The sequence below is a fragment of the Eumetopias jubatus genome, unplaced genomic scaffold, assembly GCF_037043125.1.
Source record: "Eumetopias jubatus isolate StellerSeaLion01/CBP00866 unplaced genomic scaffold, mEumJub1_p1.0 scaffold_11, whole genome shotgun sequence".
Classification (NCBI taxonomy): domain Eukaryota; kingdom Metazoa; phylum Chordata; class Mammalia; order Carnivora; family Otariidae; genus Eumetopias; species Eumetopias jubatus.
The window spans coordinates 35,612,082-35,639,289 of record NW_028274817.1 but is presented as its reverse complement, the minus strand read 5'-3'; the positions used below and the strand labels follow the sequence as shown (position 1 = coordinate 35,639,289).

The 27,208-nt window shown below is 44.0% G+C and overlaps 1 protein-coding gene across 1 annotated transcript in view; it reads right to left on the bottom strand.

The window, feature by feature from the left end:
- Positions 1 to 27,208, bottom strand: part of DCX (doublecortin) — a 130,646-nt gene that overhangs the window by 12,734 nt on the left and 90,704 nt on the right. Inside the window, exons 4-5 of the mRNA XM_088028540.1 lie at positions 14,635 to 14,737; positions 12,517 to 12,654 (exon numbers count right to left, since the gene is read on the bottom strand). Of these exons, the coding sequence (XP_087884666.1) occupies positions 12,517 to 12,654; positions 14,635 to 14,737 (241 nt within the window). The remainder of the gene's footprint in view (positions 1 to 12,516; positions 12,655 to 14,634; positions 14,738 to 27,208) is intronic.

The following is a 27,208-nucleotide window of genomic DNA, read 5'->3' as shown; positions in this document are numbered from 1 at the left end:
AAGAAATCTGAAAGTGATACTCTCAATTTTGCATTTTAAAACTATTACTCCAGTTGCTGTGATAAAGCTGGGGTGGGGTTGGTGGGGTGGGCTGAGGTAAGGGTAGAAACGTAGAAACAAAGAGATCGGTTAGAAGACAATGCGCCCGTCCAAGGGCGCCTGGGTGACTCAGTCAGTTAAGCGTCCTCCTCTTGATTTCGGCTCAGGTCATGATCTCAGTGGTAAGATCGAGCCCGGCATCAGGCTCCGTGCTAGGTGTGGAGCGTGCCTGGGATTCTCTCTCTCTCCCCCTGCCCCTTCCCCCACTCTCTTTAAATTCTTATTTAAAATAAATTTTTTAAAAAAAGAAGACAATGCATGAATCCAGGTGAGAGGTGATGATGACTTAAAGCAATGGAGAGGGAGAGAAGGGACAAGGCAGAAGGTAGAGACCTAGAGGACAGATAAGCTTGGAGTGTTATATGCATGCACCGGCAAGCCACGCCAAGAAGAACGTGATCTGTGCCAACCAGCATGGAGGCTGTGGGTGCCAGGCTTGGCCAGGGCACTAGGCTTTCTGGAGAATGAAGGAGGCACTGTGGAAAAGGCAAGAATGTGTGGAGCCACAGTGGATCAAAGTAGTCCATTACAGGAAAAGGAAGGAGTTGCTGGGTCATCTACAGTGCCTGAAGGCCTTCCTAGCAGGACCTGACAGGTAGTATTCAAGCTAGAGAACAATCTTGGAGATCAGTCTGAGCTGACGTAATGCAAGTCTTCCCGAAGAACCCTGACCTCAGCCATGAAGTCTAACAGATGTAGGCATCCCCAGGTAAGTTCTGGCAATTTGTTCCACGGGATCGATGCATTCTTTGACAACAACGGATTGGAGCTCCCCAGCATTTGTCAGCCATACTACACAGCTGTGGTTACTATACTTACTGATTTCCCCATGTGAAAAACAATCTTTTTCACCTACACCCTCATCTAGCTGAGGGTGAGCGCACTGGTCTTGCCAAAATGGAGAAAATGTGAACCACAAGCATGTCTGTGGGTGAGGCAGTTTCCACCTATTTATTGGCCATAGAGCTGCACAGACAGGTTCTTGGGCAAGTTCCAGTAATTTTCTCAATATCCTCGGAAACTCTCTAACTCAAAAAATTTAGGGGTAATACCTAAATCCATATCTTATCAATACCTCTCTCTCTAGTCTGTGTGTGTGTGTCTATGTTGACTCTCTGCCACTCCCCGGCTAGTCAATCTTAAGCTATCTGTAATAAAAGGCTTTATTTTGTCATCCACATTCACCAAGCATTCTGAAAATAATTTTTTTTAATACCTTAACTGCCACTCACTTCAGTGTTGGAAAATGCATACACTTGCCCAGACTTCCTGATGGACTAAAACCCAAAGATGGACATGGAGACATGAGAGAACGTAGACACGCACAAGCAGGTGTCAAGTCCTCCCAAGCTGAAGGAGCCCCTACGCTTACAGACTAGATAAAAATGCATTCACACGTGGGAAAAAATACCTGGGAGTGTGCCATTTGATATGGATTCTGAAGCCAATTCATATAAATGTCAAGTAAGAGAAGGAGCAGGAAAAAATTACAAAGAGGGTCTGATGAACCATGCATGGTCTCACACTGGTCAATCCACACGGATGGCCATGACAGTTCATAGTGAGAGTGGCTGGAAATAACACCACTGCTTGACATCCGTCATCGTCCTTCATTTTTCTTTACTAAATATCCTCAGCTCCTGTCTTTGAGCTTCTAATGCTCAGCTGCCATTTGGGGATGCACCAGAGGAGACTCTGCCCCCTTTGACTTGTCTGTCTTTCTCCTTGCCCTGCTCAGAACCACAGCCCTGTCCCACTGTGGCCACTTTTATTTCCTCAGAGTCCAAATCTTTTCATTCCTTTTTTTCTCGTTGTACAGGGCAGGTTTTTCCCTCTACAACAAGGTACATCAAGGACTTCTCAGTCTCCTAGGCCATCTTTTCAATCTTATCAATAAAACCCAAGCTAATAATTAGTGCTTCTTCAGTGTCTGATAGGTCAGGCACTCATTCTGCATGCACCGCTCCCCCCCCACAAAAAAAACACAGCCTCTTTTAGTTGTATTTTCATTTCCAATGAGGAAAGAGAGGCTGCTCCAGTTAGGGATAGCAAAGTCAGGATTTGAACACACGTCTCTCTGATTCCAAAGCCTATGTGTGTTTCAGTTTTTGCTACATCACTCTTGCTTTTATTAACAAATTGCTTCTGAGACTCCCTCCTAGGACAACTTTCTGATGGAGGAAGGAAGGGGGGCAGAGAAGTTGGTGGAGAAAAGAGAGAGGAATAGGACAAGGTAGAAGTAGATGCCAGAACTTACACGCATCTACTGGACTTGTATGCCACTTATCTAGTTTAGATTAGAAAGTATGTAGCAAGAACCTTCTTTTATTCGCCAAAACAACTGGGGATCATAGACAGTGTCATGAAACAGTAGCAGACAGAGCAGCCAGCATGGCATGCAACTTCCGTCACACCACAGAGCTTTCTGGGAAGATGGTATTTGTGCTATGTCCATTACTCCCCTCAGCTGCTGCCCTTCAGCGATGCAGCACAATGGCCAAGCTTGGCTTGGCACACAGTCTTGGCTCCCTAGCTTCTCTGAATCATTATGCCTGCCCTTGCCCCAGTGCTCATCTTCCAAATCCTTGGCTCTGTCAGAATGGAGCAAGACCAACCCAAACAAAAAAATGGCTGGTAAGGTAACTAGGCTGACGTACCTATTCACAGGGATTTGCATGTATGGGGGAAATGGGTTCCCAGGAGTAAGGAATAAGACAGGTTGAGTCAGTTCCCAAAGAACAGGGAGAGAGTCCAATTTCTGGCATGGACAACCAAGGACAGAGTATGGTCACCAGCTAAACAGAGTTGATGCTGAGCTCCTAGACTATGGATTCCCTCGTCTGGAGGCTGGACTGATCCCTGGAAATTGGGATGCAGCTGCACGTAAGGTAGGTGTTAAGTAGTCCCAGGTGTGGAAATTATAGAACTGTCTGGGCAGCAAGTTAGACAAGTCATTATACTTTATGGGTTTAAGTTTGGATGGCCAGAATGGCACAGAAAGGAAAGGGGAGGGCTTGGCATCTACTTTTTACCCAACCTTTGCCAGGAGACCAAATCGATAACGCTCATTCACTTAGCTCTGGCTTTTCTTCCCATTCTAATCCCAAGCCCATTGGTTTTGGTTGGATGTCTGTTTTGAAATATTGCTCACTAAAAATAACCCAGTCAAAAAAAAAAAAAAGCCATGACAATAATTTGAGAGCCGTCTTAATAATTGCAGTTGTATTTCTATAATTGTTTTCAAACCATTTTGCCATATATAAGTTCACATGATTCTCCTGATAACCCCAAGAAATGATGGCCAGCAATTAGTGGTCTCCTTTTAATCACAAGAATATAGAAGTTCAGAGAGAGTAGGACTTGCTGAAAGGGTAAAAATTGCTTCTCTTCAATGGATGGTGACCTCTGGGATTTGCACATCATATGCCTCCCACCGTGACCTTATAGTGATTGGTTCTCTGTCTTGTCTTCTCTTATTCCCTAATGCCTTGCAAACGGAGATCTCAATATATAATTCAGCCAGGGCGCCTGGGTGGCTCAGTTGGTTAAGCGACTGCCTTCGGCTCAGGTCGTGATCCTGGAGTCCCGGGATCGAGTCCCGCATCGGGCTCCCTGCTCGGCGGGGAGCCTGCTTCTCCCTCTGACCCTCCCCCCTCTCATGCTCTATCTCATTCTCTCTCTCAAATAAATAAATAAAATTAAATATATATATATATATATATATATAATTCAGCCACTTCCTCATTTTTCCTCATATTGAGATGCTCTACATGTTCCTGCATTCCAGTTCATACACACCCTGTTTTCTCCCTACATATACAGGGAGTTTTTCTGGAAGGCCATCCAAGTAGAACCAAGGTGGTTTCAACTTACTTCAGAACAAGGCCAAGAGACAGAGCCTGTGGTTTTTACACATTCATTCCAAAGACACCCTTGGGATGGGTGTCTGGACTGGTTTGGCTAATTGTTTCTGCTCAGTGGAAAAGCTTGTGCCCCTCTCCCCAGACCCATCCACACCAGAGGGAAGCTCGAACTGAGAGCACAGGAATAGTTCTTCACGGATCCCACCAGAGGGCTGGTTCCCAGGCCAAAGTCAATCATAGGTTGTGAGATACCATCACTTCGGGAGTTGGAAGTGGAATTTTAAATCTATTTCCTACAGAGTCTTGGGCAGCATGCAGCTTTGAATCTTCTAAATCAGGAGAGAAGAATTTGCAAAACAAACATGTACACCCATTCTTGCAATATTTTGACACAGATCAATGTCCCGCAAGAAGAGGACATCTGTAAGGAGGCTGCTGGAGTGCCAGGATTGTTTTCCCTGACTTGATAATGCTGACAACATTTGTTTCTTGTTGAAGGTGGTTTTGCTGAGAACATGTTTCTGGCGGAGCGAGCCTGTTGTCTATGCTCACTACTGTTTTCCTGGGGTAGAAACTAGAAAACACTGCACTGCTCTTAATCTGTAGAAAGAACACATGCTTTGGAACCAGTCAAGGTTCTAAATCGTGGCTCATCCTGGATGTGTAACCTCGGGTGTCCCCCAACCTCTGAAGGTCTCCGTTGCCCCGTCTGTAACATTTGAATGAAAAGACTGTTTAACTCAATCGTTGTTGTTCTAAGGATTACATGGCAGACTATACATGAAATCCTTAGCTAAGTGCCTTAGCGCATAGAAAGGGCTTCATAATGACATCATCTTCTCTTAATATTGCCACTACTAGAAATGGAAGGACATGAGTAACTACACAACCTATAGGCACCGAGTTTGGAAACCCCCTTCTACAAGGGATGATTTATCAATCTCTATGGGCTGAGGACTTTCTTTGGCTAGCAGGTCAGGCATTCGAGGATTGAAATTTTTCTGAATGAAGCCCATTGCTGTTTGGTTTTTCCCTTTTATTGCTGTGCTTCTGAAAACGTAGCCCGTGTGCTTGGCCCTCTGCATTTCTCTTTTTACTCTCTCAGCCATTACCATGGAGGTGGTCCACGAATTCAGCGTGGAGCCACTGAAGGTTCTGCAGCAGCAGAGGGGGGCCGTGTCACGTGTTGGAAATGCGTTTTAGGATGAGAAATATGCTGGCACCACACCAAATGCATAAAGGGACCGAGATTTGAAACAGAGATGCTACTTTGGAGTCTGCGGAGTAACCCCGGCATCAGGTGATGAGGGCAAGGTAGGGATTCCCGTGTGAGTAATGTGGAGATGTTTCAAAGGTTCTTCAACAGCGGCATATGGTGGGCTTGAAGGATTAAAGCACAGGAAGAATCAAAGATGATGCGAAGACACTGGACCCGGGAAATAGAATAGAATTTATTCTATCATCAGACAAGGAATTGGAGGAGGAAATGTTTTTGGTTTTTAGACACATTGTATTTGGCACATTTAAGTAGGATTGTCTGGTAGGCATTCATGAGATTAACATCCGGAAGGAAGGTTGGGGCTGGAGATGTAGATTTAACAGCCACCTCCCTGTACTCTCATATGCTATATTTATCACCACCCCTGATCTTTTGTTCATGCTTTCCCCCCCTGCCAGAAGTAATCCATTTCCTTATCAATTGACATATAACCCTCCTACAAGCCCCAGTTTTTCCAGGAAGACTTCTCTTAAGCACTTAGTGCCTGCATCTCCCATTCACTGGGCACTCAAACACACCATTACTGTTAACTCCTATTTAGCACCACGGTGCAATGGTTAAATGGTGGACTGGGGAGCCAGATTGCCTGGGTTCAAACCCCAGCTCTCCCACCGATTAGCTGTGTGGTCTTGGGCAGGTAACTTAGCTTTCATATGCTCCAGCTTTTTCAGCTGCAAAATGGGGGTAATTGTGCCTCCCTCATAAGACTGTTGTAAAGATTAAATCTGTTAATACGTATAAGGTGGTGAGAACAGTTGCTCGGCACATAATAAGAACTATATACGTATTTGTAAATAAAATTTTTAATCAAATTTATATGTCTGCTGGTTCCCCAATTCTTAGTGACAGGGAATTCATCTTACTCCTTTTCCCCGTAGCACCTAGCACTACTAGGTGTCCCACCAAAACTCCAGAGATTCAATTATATTTAAACACAAGTCTCAGACTGCAGCAGGCTGATAGGACCCCTATTACAGGGAGATGGGTCAACACCACCACATCCCATGCCCCGCAGTGTGCTCAGTGGCCACCATTACATTGCTTGCTTCAACAATTTCCTAAGTGGTTCTCCAGTGATGACGGAAATGTTGCCTTAGATGTAGGGCAGTTCTTCCACTGAAACTAGACATAAGCTGTGGCTTTAGAAAGAATCAGAATGGGCGAGGGGCAAGGGATGCTTTTCTCTTCCCACAGCTTTGCCAAGGGCACCACTTACCCTTGGAGTGACAGTAGGGGAGCCGATGGTACGTCTAGGACCGGGGCACTGGAAACAGAGATGCCTAATTCCTCATAGCTGCACTCACAGCAGCAGAAAGAGAATGACACCGAGGCCACTCCACTCCCCAGCCTCCCCACATCCCTTGCCTGGATGTGAAGGAAGGTGGAAAGAAGCAGAGAAGCAAAGACCAGCCAACAGAGAACTTTCTATTTACCACTCCGAGCTTCCACACCTTGTCTTAAAGACAGCACAAGGCTTGCCTGCCTGGAAGTCAAGATAGCTGGGCTCTAGCTCTTAGGCACCAAATAGTTGCACGGCATTGAGAAGACCACAAGATACTGAACCTCCTTCCATCTTAGTCCCCCAGTCTAAAAGAACAAAAATTGGATGATTTTCCTTTCCCAACCTCGTTCATGGTGCTATTATGCGTGACAACTGAGGTGATGGATTTGGAAGTGTTTTGCAAAGTGCACAGCATCTCATCTACATCGAAGGTGGTTATCTTGAACCTCTCTTAGACAGAGAGGAAAGTTATTGTGCTGTCTAATACACGAGCCACTAGTCACATGTTGCCTTTGAGCATCTGAAGTGGGGCTAGCCAGAATTGAGACGTGCTCTCAGTGTAAGATACAACCCGATTTCAAAGAATGGAAAATACCTCCTTAGAATTTTTTTACTTCAATTGCATGTCAAAATGATAATATTTTGGATATATTGCATTGAGTAAAATATATTATCAAAACGTATTTCACCTGTTTCTTTGATCTTTTTTAACTGTGGCTATTAGAAAATGGAAAATGATCTACAAGGCTCACATTATATTTCTACTGGACAGAGCTGGTCCAGACAGCCATGTTCAGGAAGGGCAGAACAGCTAGGTACCTCCTTAGGCAACTTAAAGCTGCCTGCTGGGTTCAGAAGAGAAATACTCCTGGATACAATTCTCCCATGGACACGCCCCCCATACACACACACCGCTGTTTTGTGTCCCTTGACCTCCCCTTACAAAAGCTGTATATTTTGGTAGCGAATCCATTCTTCCTCGGGGCTTTGGGAACAGGGAAGATTTGACTTTCAGGACTAGGTATGCATAGGTTGGGGGAAGGAGGGTGGGGAATATTGAGTTGCTACAACAATGACTTACTGCTGAACAACAGCGAACTAATTATCACATTACAATTCTCTCAGCCTACCAGGGTGGGTAATTAGCTTCCTTGGAGGCTCCTTCAGGAAAAAAAAAAAAAGAAAGAAAGAAAAGAAAAGAAAGAAAAGAAAAGAAAAGAAAGAAAGAAAGAAAGAAAGAAAGAAAGAAAGAAAGAAAGAAAGAAAGAAAGAAAGAAAGAAAGAAAGAAAGAAAGAAAGAAAGAAAGAAAGAAAGAAAGAAAGAAAGAAAGAAAGAAAGAAAGAAAAAGAAAAGATTCCTTCCCAGCAACTAGCTACTTTGTCCTTTTAATTCAATTCAATTCAATTGGGGGTAGTTGCAGAAAAGGAAAAGTTAACACATTCATGGCTGAAATGGAAACAGCAAGAGACAGCTTCAGAAAGGTCTTCCTGCAGCTCTCAGGCCAGGCTTGCCTTTTTGCCCATCAAAATGGCAAGTCCTGGGTTAATCAAAATGGGGGCACTATACAAGCATTCTTCAAACCCCCCATAGGAGACCTCTGGGCTCAGATTTGATCTACTTACCACAGTTCCCTGTCCTACTTTAAAGGCAGACATGGCTAATGGGACTTGGATTCTAAGAGTCCATCAGCTCTGCCCAGCGAGAATGAGAACTCCTTCTAGCAATATTATATAGACAACCAAATCCTTCCTTAACGTGTAGGGCTTAGCAACAGACATTCCATTTGGGGCGCCCTCAGTATTGGCAGGAGTGGGGATTGAACTCAAAGGGAATAAAGTATACAGAGTTTGATTTATTCATGGGAAGAACAGAAAAAAAGACAACTTAAGGACCAAGGAATCAAATAATGACGCAAATTACAGACCAGATCGCATCAATTTACTAAACCTCAAGGCAAACTGAACCCAGATATTAACTGAACCATGAATTGGATCAAATGTACACACATATATATGGATGGATGCCTAATTGGCTCATTTCTCTTATTCATTCATTAGTACCCTCCTCTGAAAGAGTTGTTTTATTTTATAGCTTTAAATAAATATTTGCTTTCTCCCAACTCCATTGCTCTGTTCTTTTTAAAAAATATTTGAAAATCTAGCAAACTTGTTCAAACCAGAATTAAACTTATATATTTTCTAATGAACTAGAACATCAAAACATTCCTTTAGCTGAACCTGAACTGAGCCAATGTTTCGTTTGGTTTGAATCCCTGCTGCAGAGGAACATTTTTGGCTGTCGTTTGCCTTCAAAGGAAGGTAGTTAAAATTCCCTGGAAATGACCTATCTTCCTCAACCTTGAGTTACTCAGGTTGAATGAAAAAAATGTGAATCCATCCCACAAGCCCCAGATCCAAGACAGACTAACCCAGGGTGGAAACAGGGCAGCACTGCCATGTTCTAGAAAAGAATGAAGAATTTCAGCCCCACTCCACACCATTATTTCTCGGTTAAATGTGTATTAACCTGCGTCCCTTGCTGAGAGCTGAGAAAAACCTTACACTTGCTGAGGCAAAATTATGTATTGTCTATAGCTCATCCTTCTGGCTATCCAGTTCTTGTTTCATGGAAGCTATTGTACACCTCTGTAAACTGGAAAAAACTGATAATGTTGGAAAATGGTTTTTACCTCTTAGACATGCGAGTTCTGTCTTAACCAAAATGGGAACCATGTCTTAGACAAGGTAAGAAACTTGTCCCAAGTCAAAAGCTGGGAAATGGTCTCACTGGGCCTTGCCACACAGATGACTCCCTCTTCTCGTCCATATCCTGGCCCCCTCCCCTTCCCAGCTTGGAATGGTCCTGAGTGACTTGGAGGCGGAAAGGGGAAAATGGGTGTGTCAAATCCAAACCTTACCTAAAGTACTGTTTTGCCTGAGATCAGCTTTGCCCCCGTGAAATGTTCACTACGTGGATGGCCTAGACATGGCTCTAAACTGCCATGGAATGACAAGGTCATGTCACATAGTTCCTTTTACGCTTTGGGGCTGAAATCATGCAGAAGATACAGACACATCATCTGCGATGAGTTCAAACGTTCTGGAAATTGCCATTAAGGCTGGCCAGACTAGAGCTTGGCTTCATTTATGTTCATGAACTATCTGAAATAAAGATTTACATTCTCTCTCATGAGAACACCACTTTTGATTTGTTGCTGGTAGGGAGTAAGGGCTGTTTGTGGTTCTGATATCTGCCAAGTCAAGTCCCCTTTCCCCGCCTCAAATTGCTTACTCTTTTTATCTTGTGTGTGTGAATCTACCCTCATTCCTTCTTTTTAGCAAGGGAGTTCTGAAGGAGCAAAAGCAGATCTTGCCTGCCTTTGCCTGGGTTGGGATCTATTAAAACTCCTTTTAATTTGACAAGTATTCATCGAGTCCTAATGTATTCCCTCTTCCCGCTTTGTCTCTGATATCTTAGAGTTAGTGAGGTGCATTGTTTCCAGAAGGGAAATTCTGAAGTTAGCATGCTGGTGATCAATAATTGGACATATGTTTAAGCCGTGTTTAATTACAGGTGGTTGCATTCACATGTGCTGGATAACCCACCTGGATACAGTCTGCAGAGAATCTGTTGATTCAAGCTGCTGCCGCCTCAGCATTTTTAACTAATAGATTATGTGGTGGTTTAAAAACAGGTCCACAAATTCTTGGCAGTCTAAAAACAGGTCCACCACCCCTCAAGAGGTGAAGACTGATTCCTCTTTCCTTGAATGTGGACTGGACTTAATGACTGCTTCTAATGAATAGACTAAAACCCAAGTGACAGTGTGTGGCTTCGGAAACTAGATCAAAAAACACACTACATCCTCGTCCTTGTTCACTCTCCTGAATCACTGTCTGGGAGAAGATCCTGCTGACGGCCATCTTGGAAGTGGACCCTACAGTCCCAGCTGAACCTTCAGATGATTGCGGCCCCCACTGACACTTTGACCTCAACTACATGAGATATCCTGAGCCAGAGAGAACCACAGAGCTAAGCAATCCAAAATTCCTAACCCACAGGAATGATAAAATAATAAATATTTGTTGTTTTAAGCCATTAAGTTTGGGGGTAATTTGCTTCATAGCAAGAGATAACATAGATTAGAAATCCCAGAAATGGTCAGTGATATTTCTGAAAGAAATGACTGGCTAAGCAGTTATTGCCGGATTTTATGAATCTTGATCAAGTGTTTAAAGTCCATTATTATTATTATTTTTTTTTGCAAGGCCCTGCCTGGAATTTGTACAAATAATTTCATTTTTAACCCAAGTGTTAAAACCTAGGTCTTCATAGTGTGAGCAATATAAATTTGCTTAGATAGATGCATGTACTGTTTTGTACATTTCACCAAAATATCACCAAACACATGTACTTTTGTTCCTTTAGCAAGTATTCCCTAAGTGCTAACTAAGTCTCTAGCACCATGCTGGGTGAAATAGGTGCTCTTATGCATCTGTTCACTCACAAACATTATTTGAGCATCGACTAGGACCCAGGCACTGTGCTCAGCACTGAGGATACAAAACGAACATGACGTCTTGCCCTTGAGGGGCCCAGTATTTAGTGGGGGAAGTAGACAGGTAAATACAGACTTTACAACACAGTGTGGTGAATCTTACCCCAGACACAGGAAGAACATGCTATGATATTGCAGAAAATGAACCTATTTCTATTTGAGGTGTTGAAGGATGAACAGACATTTTCAAGCAAAGAGGAGTGGTAGGCTCAAGGGATGGCATTCCAGGTGCAGGGAAATGGGGTGAGCAAAGACATGGAAGTATGAAAAGCTCCAGCTGCCTCTTCACCATTTAGTTCCTTCTGCCCGAGAAAAAAAAAAAAAAATGGCTGGTGATGTGCATGCTCCTGGCAGTGTGAGGCCGGCAGGACAGGCTGTTTTTCTAGGCCACGAGCATTTCAAAGCCAGCAGGCTCCTCGAGCTGCCTCAAACCGAAGAAGAGATAAAGAGCATTTGTGCTCTCTGCCCCAAAGCTCCCAGACTCCCAGGATAGAAGAATTCACATGGTGAGCCCTGAGCCTCGGGACGACGAATGTGAGTCTCCCGGACCATACAATTTCCTTCCCGTGAAGAACTCACACTGTCTGTGCCTGACTCTACTAAGCTTCTAAACTTGAACTTCTGTGGCCTTCTGCCTTTCAGCTCAGTGTCACTCAAACTGCGGGTGCAAGCTTTTGCACCAGAACTTAAAAGAACACACTGCTGCCTTTATCAAAAAAATCGTGCTAGGAAAAAAGAGTCAGCTGAAGTAAATGTTTGCTTAGTGGCATAATTTGCATTTGGCACAAGTTTCTAATCTTGTCACAGACTGATAAATAGTTCATGCATTGGCAGGGATCCATAGACCACATTTTTTTTTTTTTTGATCACTCACTATCCACTAATTAAAATCCTGTGTGACAAATCTCTGTGTTTCCTTTCAGAACCTGGCCTATATATATATTTTTCTCGTTGTGGGAATGATGCAAATTATCTCGTTTCTCTTTTCGTTTTGACCTCTAAAAAGTTCAAAGTCAAATTTGAAGCTCAAGCACATCAACTCTGTTAACACTTTAGGGTGGCAATTTTTTTTTACATTTTTGTTTCCGATTTTGGTTTCTATTTCACGTTTATGCTTGACTTGATTATTTCCTTGACTATGCTTTTGCCGGATGATGTGGAAGATGATGACTATGAAAACGAACAGGACAATAAGCATTACAGCAAGCATGGCAGATAGGCCAGAGTTCCGGGCTGCATCCATCTGAGTAGGATCAGGGGTTAGTAGCTGTGTCTCCATGACTCCAAACAAGTTTGACTGTTTAGTCCCTGAACTGAGAGAACTGGTGTCATGGAGACACAGCGGTGTGCATGAGGAACTCATTCCCCTGCATGCAGAGGGTGCGGGCCTCTGTCAATGAAGTCAGCGTGCACACTTAGGAGAAGAGCACTCACCATCTTGGTCGTTACCTGAGTCAGCTGGAGACTTGCTCCGGCGCATAGGGCCGGGGCTCTTAGCTGAACTCTTCTGAGGAGTTGGAGATGCCTTTGGGCCGGCTGTGGCCGATGGGTTTCCCTTCATGACTCGGCATTCTGGTAGAAAAGAACAGACAGCTCAGGAAAGCCACAGGAGAAGCGAGCCTTTGGCATATTACCAACTTCTGGAAACTGGAATAACCACCACAGGCCAAAGTACCCGATGGCTCAGGACTACATGGTGGTCCTCATTGTTTGTAGGAATGACGGCTCTGAAGGGGGGGAGGCATGGGAGAAACTTTCAAAAGTCATCTGGGCCAAGCCAGGTGTTTAAATCCCTGGATTATGGAAACAAGGGAAGGAGTTGAAAAGCAGGTTGGGTGGGTTATTAAATAGTCAACTTGATCATTTGTGGGCGCCCCAGCCACGTCTCAGAATAGCACCTGTTGACATAATTAATTAATTTCCTTGGAGAAGAGATTGACAGCTCAGAGGCTGCAGCCACACAGATGAACATTCATGAGTAATTTAAAGGAAGAAGAGGGAGTTACCATTTACCGTTCATTACATGCCATGTATTGTAAGTCATGTCATCTTATGAATAGGCACTATCACCACCACCACCACCATGCATTGATAGAGCTCTTTTTTATTTTCAAAACGCATGATCATAAATCCCAATGCTGGTTTAATGAATAAATGAGCCAGCAGTGACTCTGTCGCTCAGAGCTTATAGAAAGCTCTTGGGTGTGTAGGGGCGTCCACCAAATGTTTCTGCTACTTGCCTCAACCTCAGTCTGCCCGCTCGGGGCACCTTCCTATGCAGGTCACTCAGCATCCCTACTGTGGTAATTTGGGGGCACTGATTGTGCTAACGCATTAGGAGAATTATACTCACTTTGCTGGTGAGGCTACAAAGAGTGTAAGCCTCTTGCTTAGGGCCACAAAGCAAGAAAATAGCAGAACCAGGACTAGCAACCAAGTCTCTGAAGTCCAAATCTAGTGCTCTTTCCACCATAGGTTTTCCAACCTTGCACCGTGCTGCTCAAAGTGGAACCACATGGCTAGGTAGAGGGCAGTCTTTTCTTTGGACACTTCCTTGTCACCTCCTACTTAAAGATATATTGAGATATCAATTACCCAGAAAGATTAGGGGATCCTTTCTGGTAAACTGAGTTTTTTGGGGAAACTGAGTTAAGCAGAAAGCTCATTTTTGTTTATTTAACTTCTTGTTTTGGTTGATGAACTTCAGTGATCACTGTCCAGAGCCGGAGATGTAGAAGGTATAGGAAACTGGAGATAGCCTGGGATTTGTTTAGCTATTCTATGGCCATTTGTCTCTTCTCAAAGTGAACACAGCAGAAATGCCACCTCTGTCAGGGTCCTTGTCACTCGAGCAGTTGGTAAAGTCTATATTAATACAGCTTGGTTTGTTTTTCTCACACGTTACCCCTCATAATTGGGAAAGATGTTTTGAATGTGTCTTCGCATCAAGATCATATCCTAACCTTGTCACTGTATGAACTAATTCACCATTAACTTCTACATGGAACTTGGCTTCAAGCAAAGGGAAGTGGGCAGATGTTTACCTCTTTCCTGAGATTAACAACCTCTGGAATCTTGAGTCACAAAGTAAGGGGAATGGGGAAGCAAGCCAGAAAGTGGGAAGAGGGGAAAGATTTGACACTACGAACACAGTGGAAAATCTTTCTAAAATGGAACCATCAGCATGAGCCAAGTCCCTGGAGGATGTTGACTAGAAAAAAGTATACATATAATATCCAAGTTCTGACTCCAAATATTCCTTCCCATAGTTTGCACCTGTCAGCCCATGTGACACAATATGTAGTTCAAGAAATATAGTCACCATTGGGGCAGAGAGTGAGTTTTATTGAGTTTGGAGGCTGGGAATCTGGGACATTCAGTCAACCTTTCACTTCGTGACTCACATATCCAAACATACAGGAGAAAGACTAACAATATTTGCCCTTGAGGGTCCATGCATGGATGTTCTCTAGGCCATATGAACCCATGAAAATCCTAAGGGATAGAAGGAGGGTGAACAATGGAGCAATAAAGTCCAGTGGTTGTGCTTACCGTTTTCATCCAGAGAAAAGTCATCCTGAGCATAGCGAAATTTTTCAGGACCACAGGCAATAAACACATCGTCATCACCAAAGAAATCATGGAGACAGGTTACCTGTGGAGAGAGCAGAGACATTGGATTGACATGTGATTATCTTGTGACAATAAACTTAATATCATGTTGGCAGGCGGGAAAAGTTTCACATCTGGGCCATCATACTTAGCCCCCAGGGATCTCCATTTTTCAAACTACCAGGCTTATGGTCTGCATCACAGCCCCCAGTAAGTAAAGATACAAAGAGTACCATTGTCTTTCCATGTTTCATGTGTGGTAATCTTGTTTCCATTGCATTAAGAATAACTTCATGACCCAGGGCACCTGCGTGGCTCAGTCAGTTAAGCGTCCGATTCTTGGTTTTGGCTCAGGTCATGATCTCAGTGTCACGAGACTGAGCCTCGTGTTGGGCTCTGTGCTGGGCGTGGAGCCTGCTTCAGATTCTCTCTCCCTCTCCCTCTGTCCTTCCCCACTCACTTTCTCTCCATTAAAAAGAAGAAGAAGAAGAAGAAGAAGAAGAAGAAGAAGAAGAAGAAGAAGAAGAAGAAGAAGAACTTCAAGACCATGTCCAAAGGGAATGTCTCTGCCTTTGAATAAAAGTTCACAAGCAGGGCGCCTGGGTGGCTCAGTTGGTTAAGCGACTGCCTTCGGCTCAGGTCATGATCCTGGAGTCCCGGGATTGAGTCCCGCATCGGGCTCCCTGCTCAGCGGGGAGTCTGCTTCTCCCTCTGACCCTCTCCCCTCTCGTGCTCTCTATCTCTCATTCTCTCTCTCTCAAATAAATAAATAAAATCTTTAAAAAAAAAAAGTTCACAAGCAGAGGCACCTGGGTGGCTCAGTCGTTAAGTGGCTGCCTTCGGCTCGGGTCATGATCCCAGGGTCCTGGGATCAAGGCCCATATCAGGCTCCCTGCTCAGCGGGGAGCCTGCTTCTCCCTCTCCCTCTGCCTGCCTCCTCTGCCTACTTGTGCTCTCTCTCTGTCAAAATAAATAAAATCTTAAAAAAAAAAAACACTTAAAAAAAAAACGTTCACAAGCAGATGGCCCTGCAAATGTTACCTTTTCTCAGGGCTTCAAAGATATAGTGCTCCCAGCCCAACTCTGGGGCCAAAAGTGCAAGCCAAGACAGATGAGAAAGATCTTCTGCAGCCCCAGTAGATAGACCCTGCAGCTGACCAAGATTTGGAAGTTCCTCTCTTCATCTTCATGAGTTTTGAAAGAAAGGCACCAGTTCCTTATTGATTCGGACCCAGGAAATTGGACTTTTGCTAAAAATGGACCAAGAACGTGGAAGTGGCCCCGAATACCATTCTTCCCTCAAGAACAAGGGGGGAAACTGTCCTGACCACTTAAAACTTAATCAAGAGCAATGAGTCCCCATAGGCTTGAGGCTCTGCTGGTAAAGCCATGTTCCCAGGATCCTTCCTGCCCTCTAGTGCCCTATGCATTGCTGCTTCTCCACAACAGAGAGAGAGTCTCCCTAACCCGTTTTCTGCACAAAGAAATGAGGGTCCCTGGGAAAGTATGTTGCTCCCTGCAGTCTCCCCACCTCTCAGCTTCCTAATTACATCTGATAATTAGTCCAGCACACCAGGGAAATCTCAGGAGAAACCACAGAGTCAGAACATTCTTATCCCAATCTTTAGCTTGAAAGTGTTCAAAGCTTCTAATTGTTCTAAGCTACCCATTCAAGCTGCCAGCAATGGCTTTCCAAAGGCACAGTGCTCCCAAACTAATAACAGCTTTCTGGGTGCAGAGAGCAATATTTCATGTTTGAAAAAATGTTTATATTAATAACATCACCCCCCCCCCCACCCAGGGTCTATTCAATCCTCGCCCACCCAGCCAAGATGATTACAAGATTAACACAAAGTGAGAGATGCTTAAAGATTATCCCCATTGTCTCGGCCTCCCAATCATCCAGGAGATGCCAAGATAAGGGAGGGGGACTTGGGGGACTGTCAGTGTTGCTCCTATTAAACCTCTTCCCAGCCCTGGGTCCTGACCTCATCAAACAGGCTAACATCTCTCTTCAGCCCACTTGTCCCTCACCCATTCATCCCACGGTCACGTCATGACAATGAGAGCTACACCACTAATTGAATGCTCATTCTATCACAGGCACTCTACTAAGTACTTCCAAATCTTTCATCTCATTTTACTCTCACCCCAAATTCTAGAGGTTGGTATTATTGTCATCACTGTTTCACAGATGAGAAAACTGAGGCCCAGAGACAATACGTGAATGACTCAGGTGGAAAGTAATGAAGCCAAACAAAAGCAGATCAATCTGACTCCAAAGTCTGTGCTTTGGGCCACGCAGTAATACAAAGCACTCATGCATAGTTCAGGCACTGGGAAGATGCAGATGTGTAAGACTCAGTCCATGACTTCGTGGGGCTCACAATCTGATGGAGTGAGATACTCAACGGAGTGTCCCGAATGCTAGGATGTAGCATCTCAGTGTCGTGTCATGAATGCTAGGATAGGAGTATCTGTAGGTGCCGTGGGAATTTCTTAGTACCACATCCAAATGATGCAGTCACTGACTGGCACTGTTAGTTCAATCAGCATCCTCCATGTTGTCCTGGTGGCAAATCCAATGACAGAGGCTACATGGCTCTGCACCCTGCTGCAGACTCCCACGGATATCTTGGACCTTGGCTCAAGAAAATCTGGAGCCCCTAACTCTGATACATAGTGTGTCTCTGAATTGTTTGCCCCCTGGCGCCTCCTTGACCCTGAAGATCCCTGCCAAGTCCCCATGTTCGAGGTTGGCCCTGGCCCTGACTTTCATTTTGGTCATGGATTTAGGGAAGCCTCATCCTTGGGTGTGCCTCCAGCAGTGGCCTCTAGGATGTAGCACTTTGTTTCAAGACCTGCCTGTATTCTCATGAGGATTCCCCTCATCCTTCCCAGGTTTCCCGAATGTAACCACCAAGTTTATCTCTCTCTCTGTATCTCCCCATGGTTCCTGGTAGAGTGCTTATCACATAGTGAGAATTTAGCAAGGGCTGTTTTTGCCTCAACCAAATGTAAGGGAAATAAGGAGGCTTTGTAAGGATATGCAAAGACAGAAAAGTAGGAACAAAAAAGAAATTAATCTTGGCAGACAACAGGAAGTAGCATTGAAAGGTTTTGAAAGGTAACACAAATACACAAATTTAGGAATAAGAAAGGAATAATGATTATGCATTCAGAAGTCCTTCTCCGCATAAATATGCTAATTAGTTTGAAAATTTAGATGAAATGAATGATTTTAAAGGAAAATGTAAATAAGGAGATTGGCTCAAAAAGACCTAGAAAATCTCAACCAACTACTAGCCATGAAAAGAATTGAGCAAACACTTCAAACATCAACCCTGCCCCCAAAAGGCACCAGAACATTCATTTTGGAGGTGCTTGTGGAAATTGCTTCCCAAAAAGAAAAACCAAAAGCTCAAAAGCAGTCACTGCAGTGACACGCCATGATATCCTATTGTAGGACAACAAAGCCCTCACAGATTGCTCTGGGGGTTGCTGTTACAATGACCCACCCTCCTCCAACCCCAAGCCTTTCTGCCCCCACCCAGGCTTTGGGAAAAGCCTTTGGATAACCCCTCCTTTGGGGAGCTTCTAAGAAAGGCAAAGCTCCCGATGCTTCTGACAAACTCACAGTGATGTGGCTGGCTTCGAAAACATTCATTTTGCAATCCAGCTGTTCAGCATCGGGTTTCTTGTGTGATCCCTCCCTACATTTTACTGGCTCCCAAATGTAGACAAGTTCACATTGTGCATGTGAATACCCAGCTTTCCCAAAGGCCCTGGATACTGAGACACAACAGCTCTCCCTGCCTTTGTTACAAAGTTGGGGAAATAGAAGGCTCTCCATCTTAAATGTGAGGAACCCAAAACACAGAGAGTCAAAGTGGCCCAAGGATACACAGATGGCTCATGGCAGCGTCGAGACTAGTGCTCAGGTTGCCCTGAGTCAATTCAGGACAAAGCAATTCAATTGTCTGAGAGAACATGCTTTTCCTAATGTCCTGATTCAAAGGCTTGCATAGAGCCTAAAACAGGAGAGTCTCCCTTTGTCCTAATGAATACCTGATATTCATTAGAACACACTACTAGATTGAAAAAAAGAAAGCATCTTTATGGATCATATTTTGAATCTATGGACAAGAAGATTCTTTTTTTTTAATTTAATTTATTTATTTGTCTATGAGAGAGGGAGAGAAGGGCAGGCAAAAGGAGAAGCAGACCCCCCACTGAGCAAGGAGCCCAATGCGGGACTTGATCCCAGGACCCCAGGATCATGACTGAAGCCAAAGGCAGATGCTCAACTGACTGAGCCACCCAGGCGCCCCTGAACAAGAAGATTCCTATTCACTACTGTAACTGGCAACTGAGTATGTGGCAGAGAAGGAGGACAAGGAGGGGAGGAGGAGGAAAAAAAGAAGAAAGGAGAAGAATGGAGCGTAAGAAATCATTTCCAAGTGAAACTCACACTCACACCTGCTTTGTAAAATTCCATGGAGGTAGCACAACAGGAAGTCCACCTTAGCTTACATGGCAAATGCATAATTTTGCAACTGAGCTTTTTGAGATACAATTTCCTTCATGAGGTGGCATCAGAAGTGATAAATCTAATAATCATGATATCACTTACAGCATCCTCAAGAGATCGAGGGTCTTGCTGACATCAGCTTTTGCATGAGTCACACCTGAGTCTTTAAGTCAGGGACAAGAACACAAAAGCACGATGCCTGTCTTTGTAATTAATTGACTGCCAGCACAAAATCAATAAAATCAACTCATATTAACATTGAACCATTAACTCAGTGTTCTTCCTTAAAAAAAAAAAAAAAAAAAAAAAGACCAGCAGGCACATTAGCTGCAAATGACAAATTCACTCAGTGGCTTGATTTAAGCTTGATTAGACTCTCCACATCTCCAGATGCTGGCAGTTAGTTCTTAAAGATTTACTTATTTATTTTGAGGTTGGGGGGACAGAGGGAGGGAGGGGAAAGAGAGAGAGAATCTCAAGCAGACTCCCCACTGAGCACAGAGCCTAACGCCGGACTCAATCTCACGATCCAGAGATCATGACCCTGAGATCACCACCTGAGCCGAAACCAAGAGTTGGGCACTTTAACCGACTGAGCCACCCAGGTGCCCCTGGCAGTTAGCTCTTATAGAGTAGATTCTGCAATTCATGATCTAAGTATTCAGCAGGAAATGCTATTTCAGGAAGTAAGGTCTTATATATGTATGTGACTCACTTTCAACATGCCAAATATTTTCATTGAAAGTTCAATTCCACTAATATTCATTCATGAAGCTCTTACTATGGCAAAGGAACTCTGTGAGACATACACATATGTACAATAAAAGGCCCCTGCTTTCAGAGTCACCAACATAATAAGCAAGTCAGAACCACACAAATAATTGGAATACGAGGCGGGCTGTTTCTAGCACTATTACAAGAGACACGAAGAGCAAGGGGAGCACAGAAGACAAAGAGAACAATTCTAATCACGAGAAGCGGGAGAGAAGGTGACAGAGGAGAAGATGCCAAAGAATCTGAGTCTTGAGGGATGTGTGGGATACAGTTGATGGAGATGGAGTAAAGGATATTCCAGGTAACTGCATAAAGGCAGGAACATGTCTTTTCTCGGTAGCCCTAGAAAAAAAGACCTGCATCTCATCAACTACGGTCCCAGAGATTCTAACTCTCCAGAGTACCAGTGCTTGGACCCATCTGCCAGCCTTGCAAACAAAACATACAGTTGCCTACTGGTGAGATGCAGGGTGAAGAGAAGGGCAGGGAGCATCTATGGGAAGAGGCATGGCCCGGGTGGTGAAGAAGAGGGACTCTTGCGGCGAGGAAGGCAAACCACACTGATTTCCCAGTCTTGCCAACAGTGTGCCCAGTGCATGGAGAGAGTGGCTGGCAACCTTTGCAAGATGAATTAATGAAAGAGTCAGTAAACATTACGGATGCAGCTTTTTCTAAAAGTTACCGCCATCCTTATTCTGGAACGTTTCCTGCCTACAACCCCCGTCGGGCTCCAGAGGTTGGCACAGGGTTGGCTTGGTGAGCTGAGACAACATTTCTGAGACCACCCTGGCTTTCTTATCAATGTTGTTTCCCTGTAGTTGCCTTGAAGTCTTACTTGTGGTTTCCCATGACAACATTTTTGCCTGGGTAAACAGCTCCTTGGTTCTGCAGGACCTCTGTGGGCATAGGTATGTTTATTCAATGTTTTGAACTTCCCTAAAATCTCTGGTGACAAAATAACAATGCCACTTGCATTTGTAAAATATTTTTACTTTTTTCAAAGTACCTCTACATTTATAGTATCTTATGTACTCTTCCACAATTCCAGTTCTCCCTTTGACCCAATCCAACCAGGCTTCCATCCCCCTCACTCCACAAGGCTGCTCTTGTCAAGGTCAACAATGACTCCCGTGTTGTCAATCCCATGGTCTCGTCTCTGGATTCATCTTATTCAACCTCCTAGCAACACTGGGCCTAAGTTGAGCAGGTCCTCATCCTTAAATACTTGCCCCTCTTCGATTCTGGGACCCTACAGCCTTCTGGGTTTTCTCCCACCTCAACTTCCTTTGCTAGATTCTCTTTTTCTTCCAGACTGCTCCATTTTTTTAAATTTTATTTTATTATGTTATGTTAACCACCATACATTACATCATTAGTTTTTGATGTAGTGTTCCATGATTCATTGTTTGCGCATAACACCCAGTGCTCCATTCAGTACGTGCCCTCTTTAATACCCATCACCAGGCCAACCCATCCCCCTAATCCGCTCCCCTCTAGAACCCTGAGTCCATAGTCTCTCATGGTTTGTCTCCCCCTCTGATTTCCCCCCCTTCATTTTTCCCTTCCTACTATCTTTTTTTTTTTTTAGCATATAATGTATTATTTGTTACAGGTCTGTGATTCATCAGTCTTACACAATTCACAGTGCTCACCATAGCACATACCCTCCCCAATGTCTATCACCCAGACTACTCCATTTTTTGAAAGCCCCAGTGCTCAAGTCTCAGATCTCGTCTCATCTTTTTTTTTTTTCCCCTTTTTCTCCCCTCTCTTCTTCATTTCCATTTATTTACTAGGTGATCATGTCCAACCCCCAAGGCTTTACATACTATCTATATACGGATGACTCACACATTAATATCTCTAGGCCCTTCTTACCACTGAACTCAAGATTCATATTCAACTGCCTACTTGAAAGCTCCACTTAACCAAGATGGAGGAATGGGCATCCCAAATTTAAATCTGTCCAAGACTAAACTCATTTCTCCCCCTCCTCTAAATGGTACCACAATTCCTCCAGTTGCCCAAACCAAAAACTTAGAAGTCATTTGTTACTAGTGGTTACATTTCCCCCTTCCTGTTGTCACTGGCCTAGTTGAAGATCTAGTACAGTAGCCTCATACCCGGTATCTTGGCAGCACACTACCACCCCCCCCTACACATATACTCATATGGCCCTCCATAGTGTGACCACGACAGTACTTCACAATTTTAATCAGTCAGATCACTCTGTTTAAAATCCTTCAGCCTGCCCATCATAGAGAGAATAAACTCCAACCTTTTGACCTTAGCGCTACTTTTATACCACACATGCTAGCCGGCTCCGGTCGGACTGCCTACTTTCTGCCACTCAAACACATCAAGACCTTTCCTGCTTCTGGGCCTTCACTTTGGAAGCTCCCCGTACCTGGAGGGTCGAGTATCTTCTGCGATGGTCACAGGGCCAGCTGCCTCCTGACAATCAAATCTAAAGAATCACATATTTAAGTCCGTGCAACCCTCAACTTACGTGCTGTTGCTGCTTAGACTCTTAGTTCTTTTATTTCACCCCAAAAATTAGTCGTTACTCTTTTACTTCACAGTTAATATTGTTCAGATTTACCTACATATTTACCAGTTTATTTGCTCACTATTCCTTGTTACACCTTAGATCTTTCTCCAGGGGTCATGTTTGAATGAGGCACGTGTTAGGCCTTCCTACTCTATCTTTCATGCTTCAACCTCACCTTTATGTTTTCCACCTTCTTATTTCACAGTGCTCCATTCTGGAAAAAAAAAAAAAACATCTTCAGATCTGCCAGTTCACTCTTTCTCTCTTCAGATGTGTTTAATTTGCTGTTTGGCCCACTCACTGAATTCTATTTCATTTTTCCCCCAGATTTGCCTGGTCATAGCTGATAATCTCTTTTTCTTATCCCATTTTGATTACATGTTTTGTTTCTTGAAACAATCCATCTGGAGTTGTTTTATGTCCTGTATCTGATTAATTCTAGTATCTGAAGTCCTTGGGAATCCAAATCTCTTGTTTGTGCTAACTCTCCCTTGTGGTGGCTTGTTTTCTTGTATGTTTGATAGATACATATTTTTTCATTGTGAGCTCCTATTTGGTTGAACTAAGTCTTGGGGAATCCTGAGGGGTGTAAGTTGGGGATGCTCTCCTCCAAAAAGATGTGAATTTGCTTCTGCCAGGTGCCAGGAGGCACTAACAACATGGGGCCATCTTTTCTCAGCAGTGCTTTCCCTTGTGACGTGAGGACCGTAGATTTGAACTCCAGACCTGTGTTAGAACAAGTTTTGAGTTGCAAACTCTCAAGGGAAGGCTCTTCCACTCTGCAGCATTCACACCCAAAGACACAGCCCCTAAATTAGTCACTCTCATAATCAATTTCAATAAAAGCTCCTCAGGAAGTTGATACTGATCCACAAAATGAAACAATTCCTTCACACTACACTCCCTGGTTCCAGTAGTTTCTTGGTTTTGCCCTTCCCCCACGTTGACTACCTTCTTAGTGTCCAGAGGTCTTTTTTTTATTATGTTATGTTAATCACCATACATTACATCATTAGTTTTTGATGTAGTGTTCCATGATTCATTGTTTGTGCATAACACCCAGTGCTCCACGCAGAACGTGCCCTCTTTAATACCCATCACCGGGCTAACCCATCCCCCTACCCCTCTCCCCTCTAGAACCCTCAGTTTGTTTTTCAGAGTCCATCGTCTCTCATGGTTCGGGTGACCAGAGGTCTTAAAGGGACTTTCTGTCACCCTTTCCACAATTTTTACCTTGCACGGGTGGGAGCAGCTTTGAGGCTAGTGGCCCAAGCTCAGACTCACTGAAATCTGCGTTTGACCTAGCATCAAGGTCTGACACACTATTGTCTTTTACTTTTAGTTTATCTATTATAGATAACGATAGCCAAGGGACTGAATATTTTGCCTTTCTTATTAGCTTGCACTTCTTTAGAGACGCCTAGAGCAAGGTATGGGGAAAGGACACAGAGCTTCCAAGCCTTTTGAGTGTGCGGCTCTCCCTGCATCTCCATGTGTTCACCAACCAAGAAGCTCTCCCAACACTCTCTTTTTTGTTTTTTTATGGAGGCATCTTTACATAGGCATGATCGATTATATCATTGGCTATTCGTGATCCATTCAATATCCAGCCCCTTTCCCCTCTCCAGAGGTCTGGCGGTGGGACTGAAAGTTGCACTACTAATCACCTGGTTGATTCTCTTGGCAAACCAGCCCACATCCTTAGGTGGTTTCCAAAGTCTCCTCATTAACATAACAAAGAACACCTTTGGCACTCATCCCTTAGGATATTCCAAGGTAAGTTTTAGGAGCTCTTTGACAGAAACAGGACAAAGACCAAATATATACATTTCTTATAAAAAACATTATCACATCAGACCCAGCACTTCCACTTCTAGGTATATACAAAAAAGAATTGAAAGCAGTGACTCTAATAGATCCTTGTATGCCGTGTTCATTAGAGGATTATTTACAATAGCCCAAAGGCAGAAACAATCCAAGTGTCCATCAATGGAGGGATGGGCAAACAAAATACATACAAAGGAATCACACTGTACTCATACAGTCCAACCACAAAAGGAATGTGGCTCTGATACATGCAGCCTGGACCTTGCAAACATTATGCCAAATGAAATAAACCAGACACCAAAGGACAAACACTGTGATTCTACTTATATGAAATATCTAGAATAGACAAAATCATTGAGATGCAAAGTAGATTAGAGGTTCCCAGAGGCTAGAGGAGAGGGGGATTGAGCAGTTATTGCTTCATACTTACATAATTTCTGTCTAGGGTGATGAAAAAGTTCTTGAACTAGATAGTAGTGATTGTTGAACAACACAGTGAGCGTAATTCATGCCACTAAATTGCACACATGAAATGGTTAAAATGACGAATCTTTGTAGTACATATTTTACTACAATTAAAACCCTTAGTAATATACCAAAAAATCATTGAACTATACACTTTAAATGGATGAATTTTATAGCATGTGAATTATGTATCAACAGAGCTGGGTTTTTTTTTTTTTTTTAGATTTTATTTATTTATTTGACAGAGCAACACAGCGAGAGAGGGACCACAAGCAGGGGGAGTGGGAGAGGGAGAAGCAGGCTTCCCGCCGAGCAGGGAGCCCGATGCTGGGCTCGATCCCAGGACCCCGGGATCACGACCCGAGCTGAAGGCGGACGCTTAACGACTGTGCCACCCAGGCGCCCCAGAGCCATTTGTAGTTACAGTTTGTTATAATTTATCCAGGATTTAGTTGCACTGTAACAGGGAGGCTTTTTAGAATACTTGGTCTGCCATATTGCAGAGGCAGAAGTCAACCTTCATCTATTTGGAGAGGGTGTCCTTATCTCCTGATCTAAACTAGAACCACCACCACCAAGACCACCACCACCACAGAAGCTCCAAAACAATAGAGCCCGCATCTGTCTTGTTCTCCACTGCATCTCCACTAAATTCCAGTGTAAAACGTCAAACATTTAAAAAATATTATCATCAATAATAGCAAGAGTCTAAGGATCCTAATAATGAAATTTTAGTTTCCTAATTAAGGCTATTCCAGCATGACAAGGTTATTCTAGACCGCTAGTGACCCCTGTCCTCTACACCGCATGTTAGACAAAATCATAAGAGATGAAGATTGACTGACCTGTTTACTAAGTTCTGGATCTATCGGCTTTCTAGTTATTCGTATAAAACAATGCAGTGTCAAGCTGCTCCCCCACTAAAGACCGTTTCTTAAGCACCTTAGTTGCCCTATGCGTTTTGTCCTATCTCACTTTTGTCCATCCAAGCATCCACTTCCTGAAGGCACTGACCAGGTCTCTGAGTCCCTTTGTCTTGCCTCAGGGTGCTTAGCTTTAGTGCGTGACCCATCCTTAGGGCCTTAGGAAACAGTATTGACTGGCTGCTTGCAGTGGGAGAGATGGATATTCTGTTCCCACTATCTTGTGCCACCCTCTGGGAATTCTATGCCCCTCTGCAAGCTGTCTACCTATTTCTATGGCAAGTCACAGTGAGGCTAACTCCCTCTGATCCTCCAGCACTAGACCTGACTGGGCTTTTCTTTTTCCTTGCCTGGTGAAGAGTGACTGGTCCTTAGAAGCTCTTCTCATAGGTCTCTGGGATGTAAAGTAGCACGCAAAACTTCAGGAATAGATCGAGTTTCTGTCAATGGATTTTGCATAGCCAACGGTGACTCTCCTTCCACCTTCATCTTAGAATTTTCCCCACAAAACTGAAATCTAGATCTCAGCTGGGCTATATCAGCCCTCCAGATTATTCTTTCTGCCTTTAAAACAATTTCTCTCTGAATGGCCAAAGGTCATAATGACCTTTCATTGTTTTGCATTTGTCAAGTGATCTCACCTCCATTACCTCATTTGGTTCATTAGCCCTTTTTTTTTTTTTTAATGAACGAAGCGTGAAAGCCCATCAAAGTTAAGTGACTTGCGCAAGACCACAGTGCTAGTTAGTTACAGAGCTGATATTAGAACTCAAGACTTCTTCTTTCACTCTGACACACCGGAGACCTAAGTTACACAGCCAAGGCACTTATTTCCTAGGTGGGGAGACCTGGGTAAGGAAATCCAGTAGGGCACTCTGGGTAGTATGAAAATATCTATGCCCTGGGAAAGAAGAGCATAAGAGGGGAGATGGGAAGGGGCAAGGCTTTCTACCCTATTTTACCAGAAGCTGGTTGTGATTTAATAACCTGAGCTAGGCAGTGCCAGCTCCCCTGGAAGCCTGGCAACCCCTCGGTGCTCAAGGGTGTTTTTTCCTTAGCTTTTCTTTGCCATTTTCCAAGAGTCTCTGTGTCAGGTCCCACTGGGGGCCTCACAGGGATGAGAACAGCTGCAGAGGCGCTGGAGTTGGGCTGCTGAGTCCATGCCCAGGACCGACACCTGCCCTTCCACAGGGCCCTGGGGACAAGTTGGCTCAGAGAAACAGGGACGAGACAGAACTCCATTCATCAGAGAGAACTGGGGTGGAAAAACCCTGCTTGATCCTTTGGCACCACTAAGCTCTAAGGTTGGCCCTGAGCCCCACACAACTCCAGATTCTGTTCAGCAGGGTCAATTAAAATAAGAGAGTGTACTTGTAGGGCCCATTGCTGTTATCAGTTGCATTTAACGAGTTATCTGGTGTCTGCTATGCACAAAGTATAGTG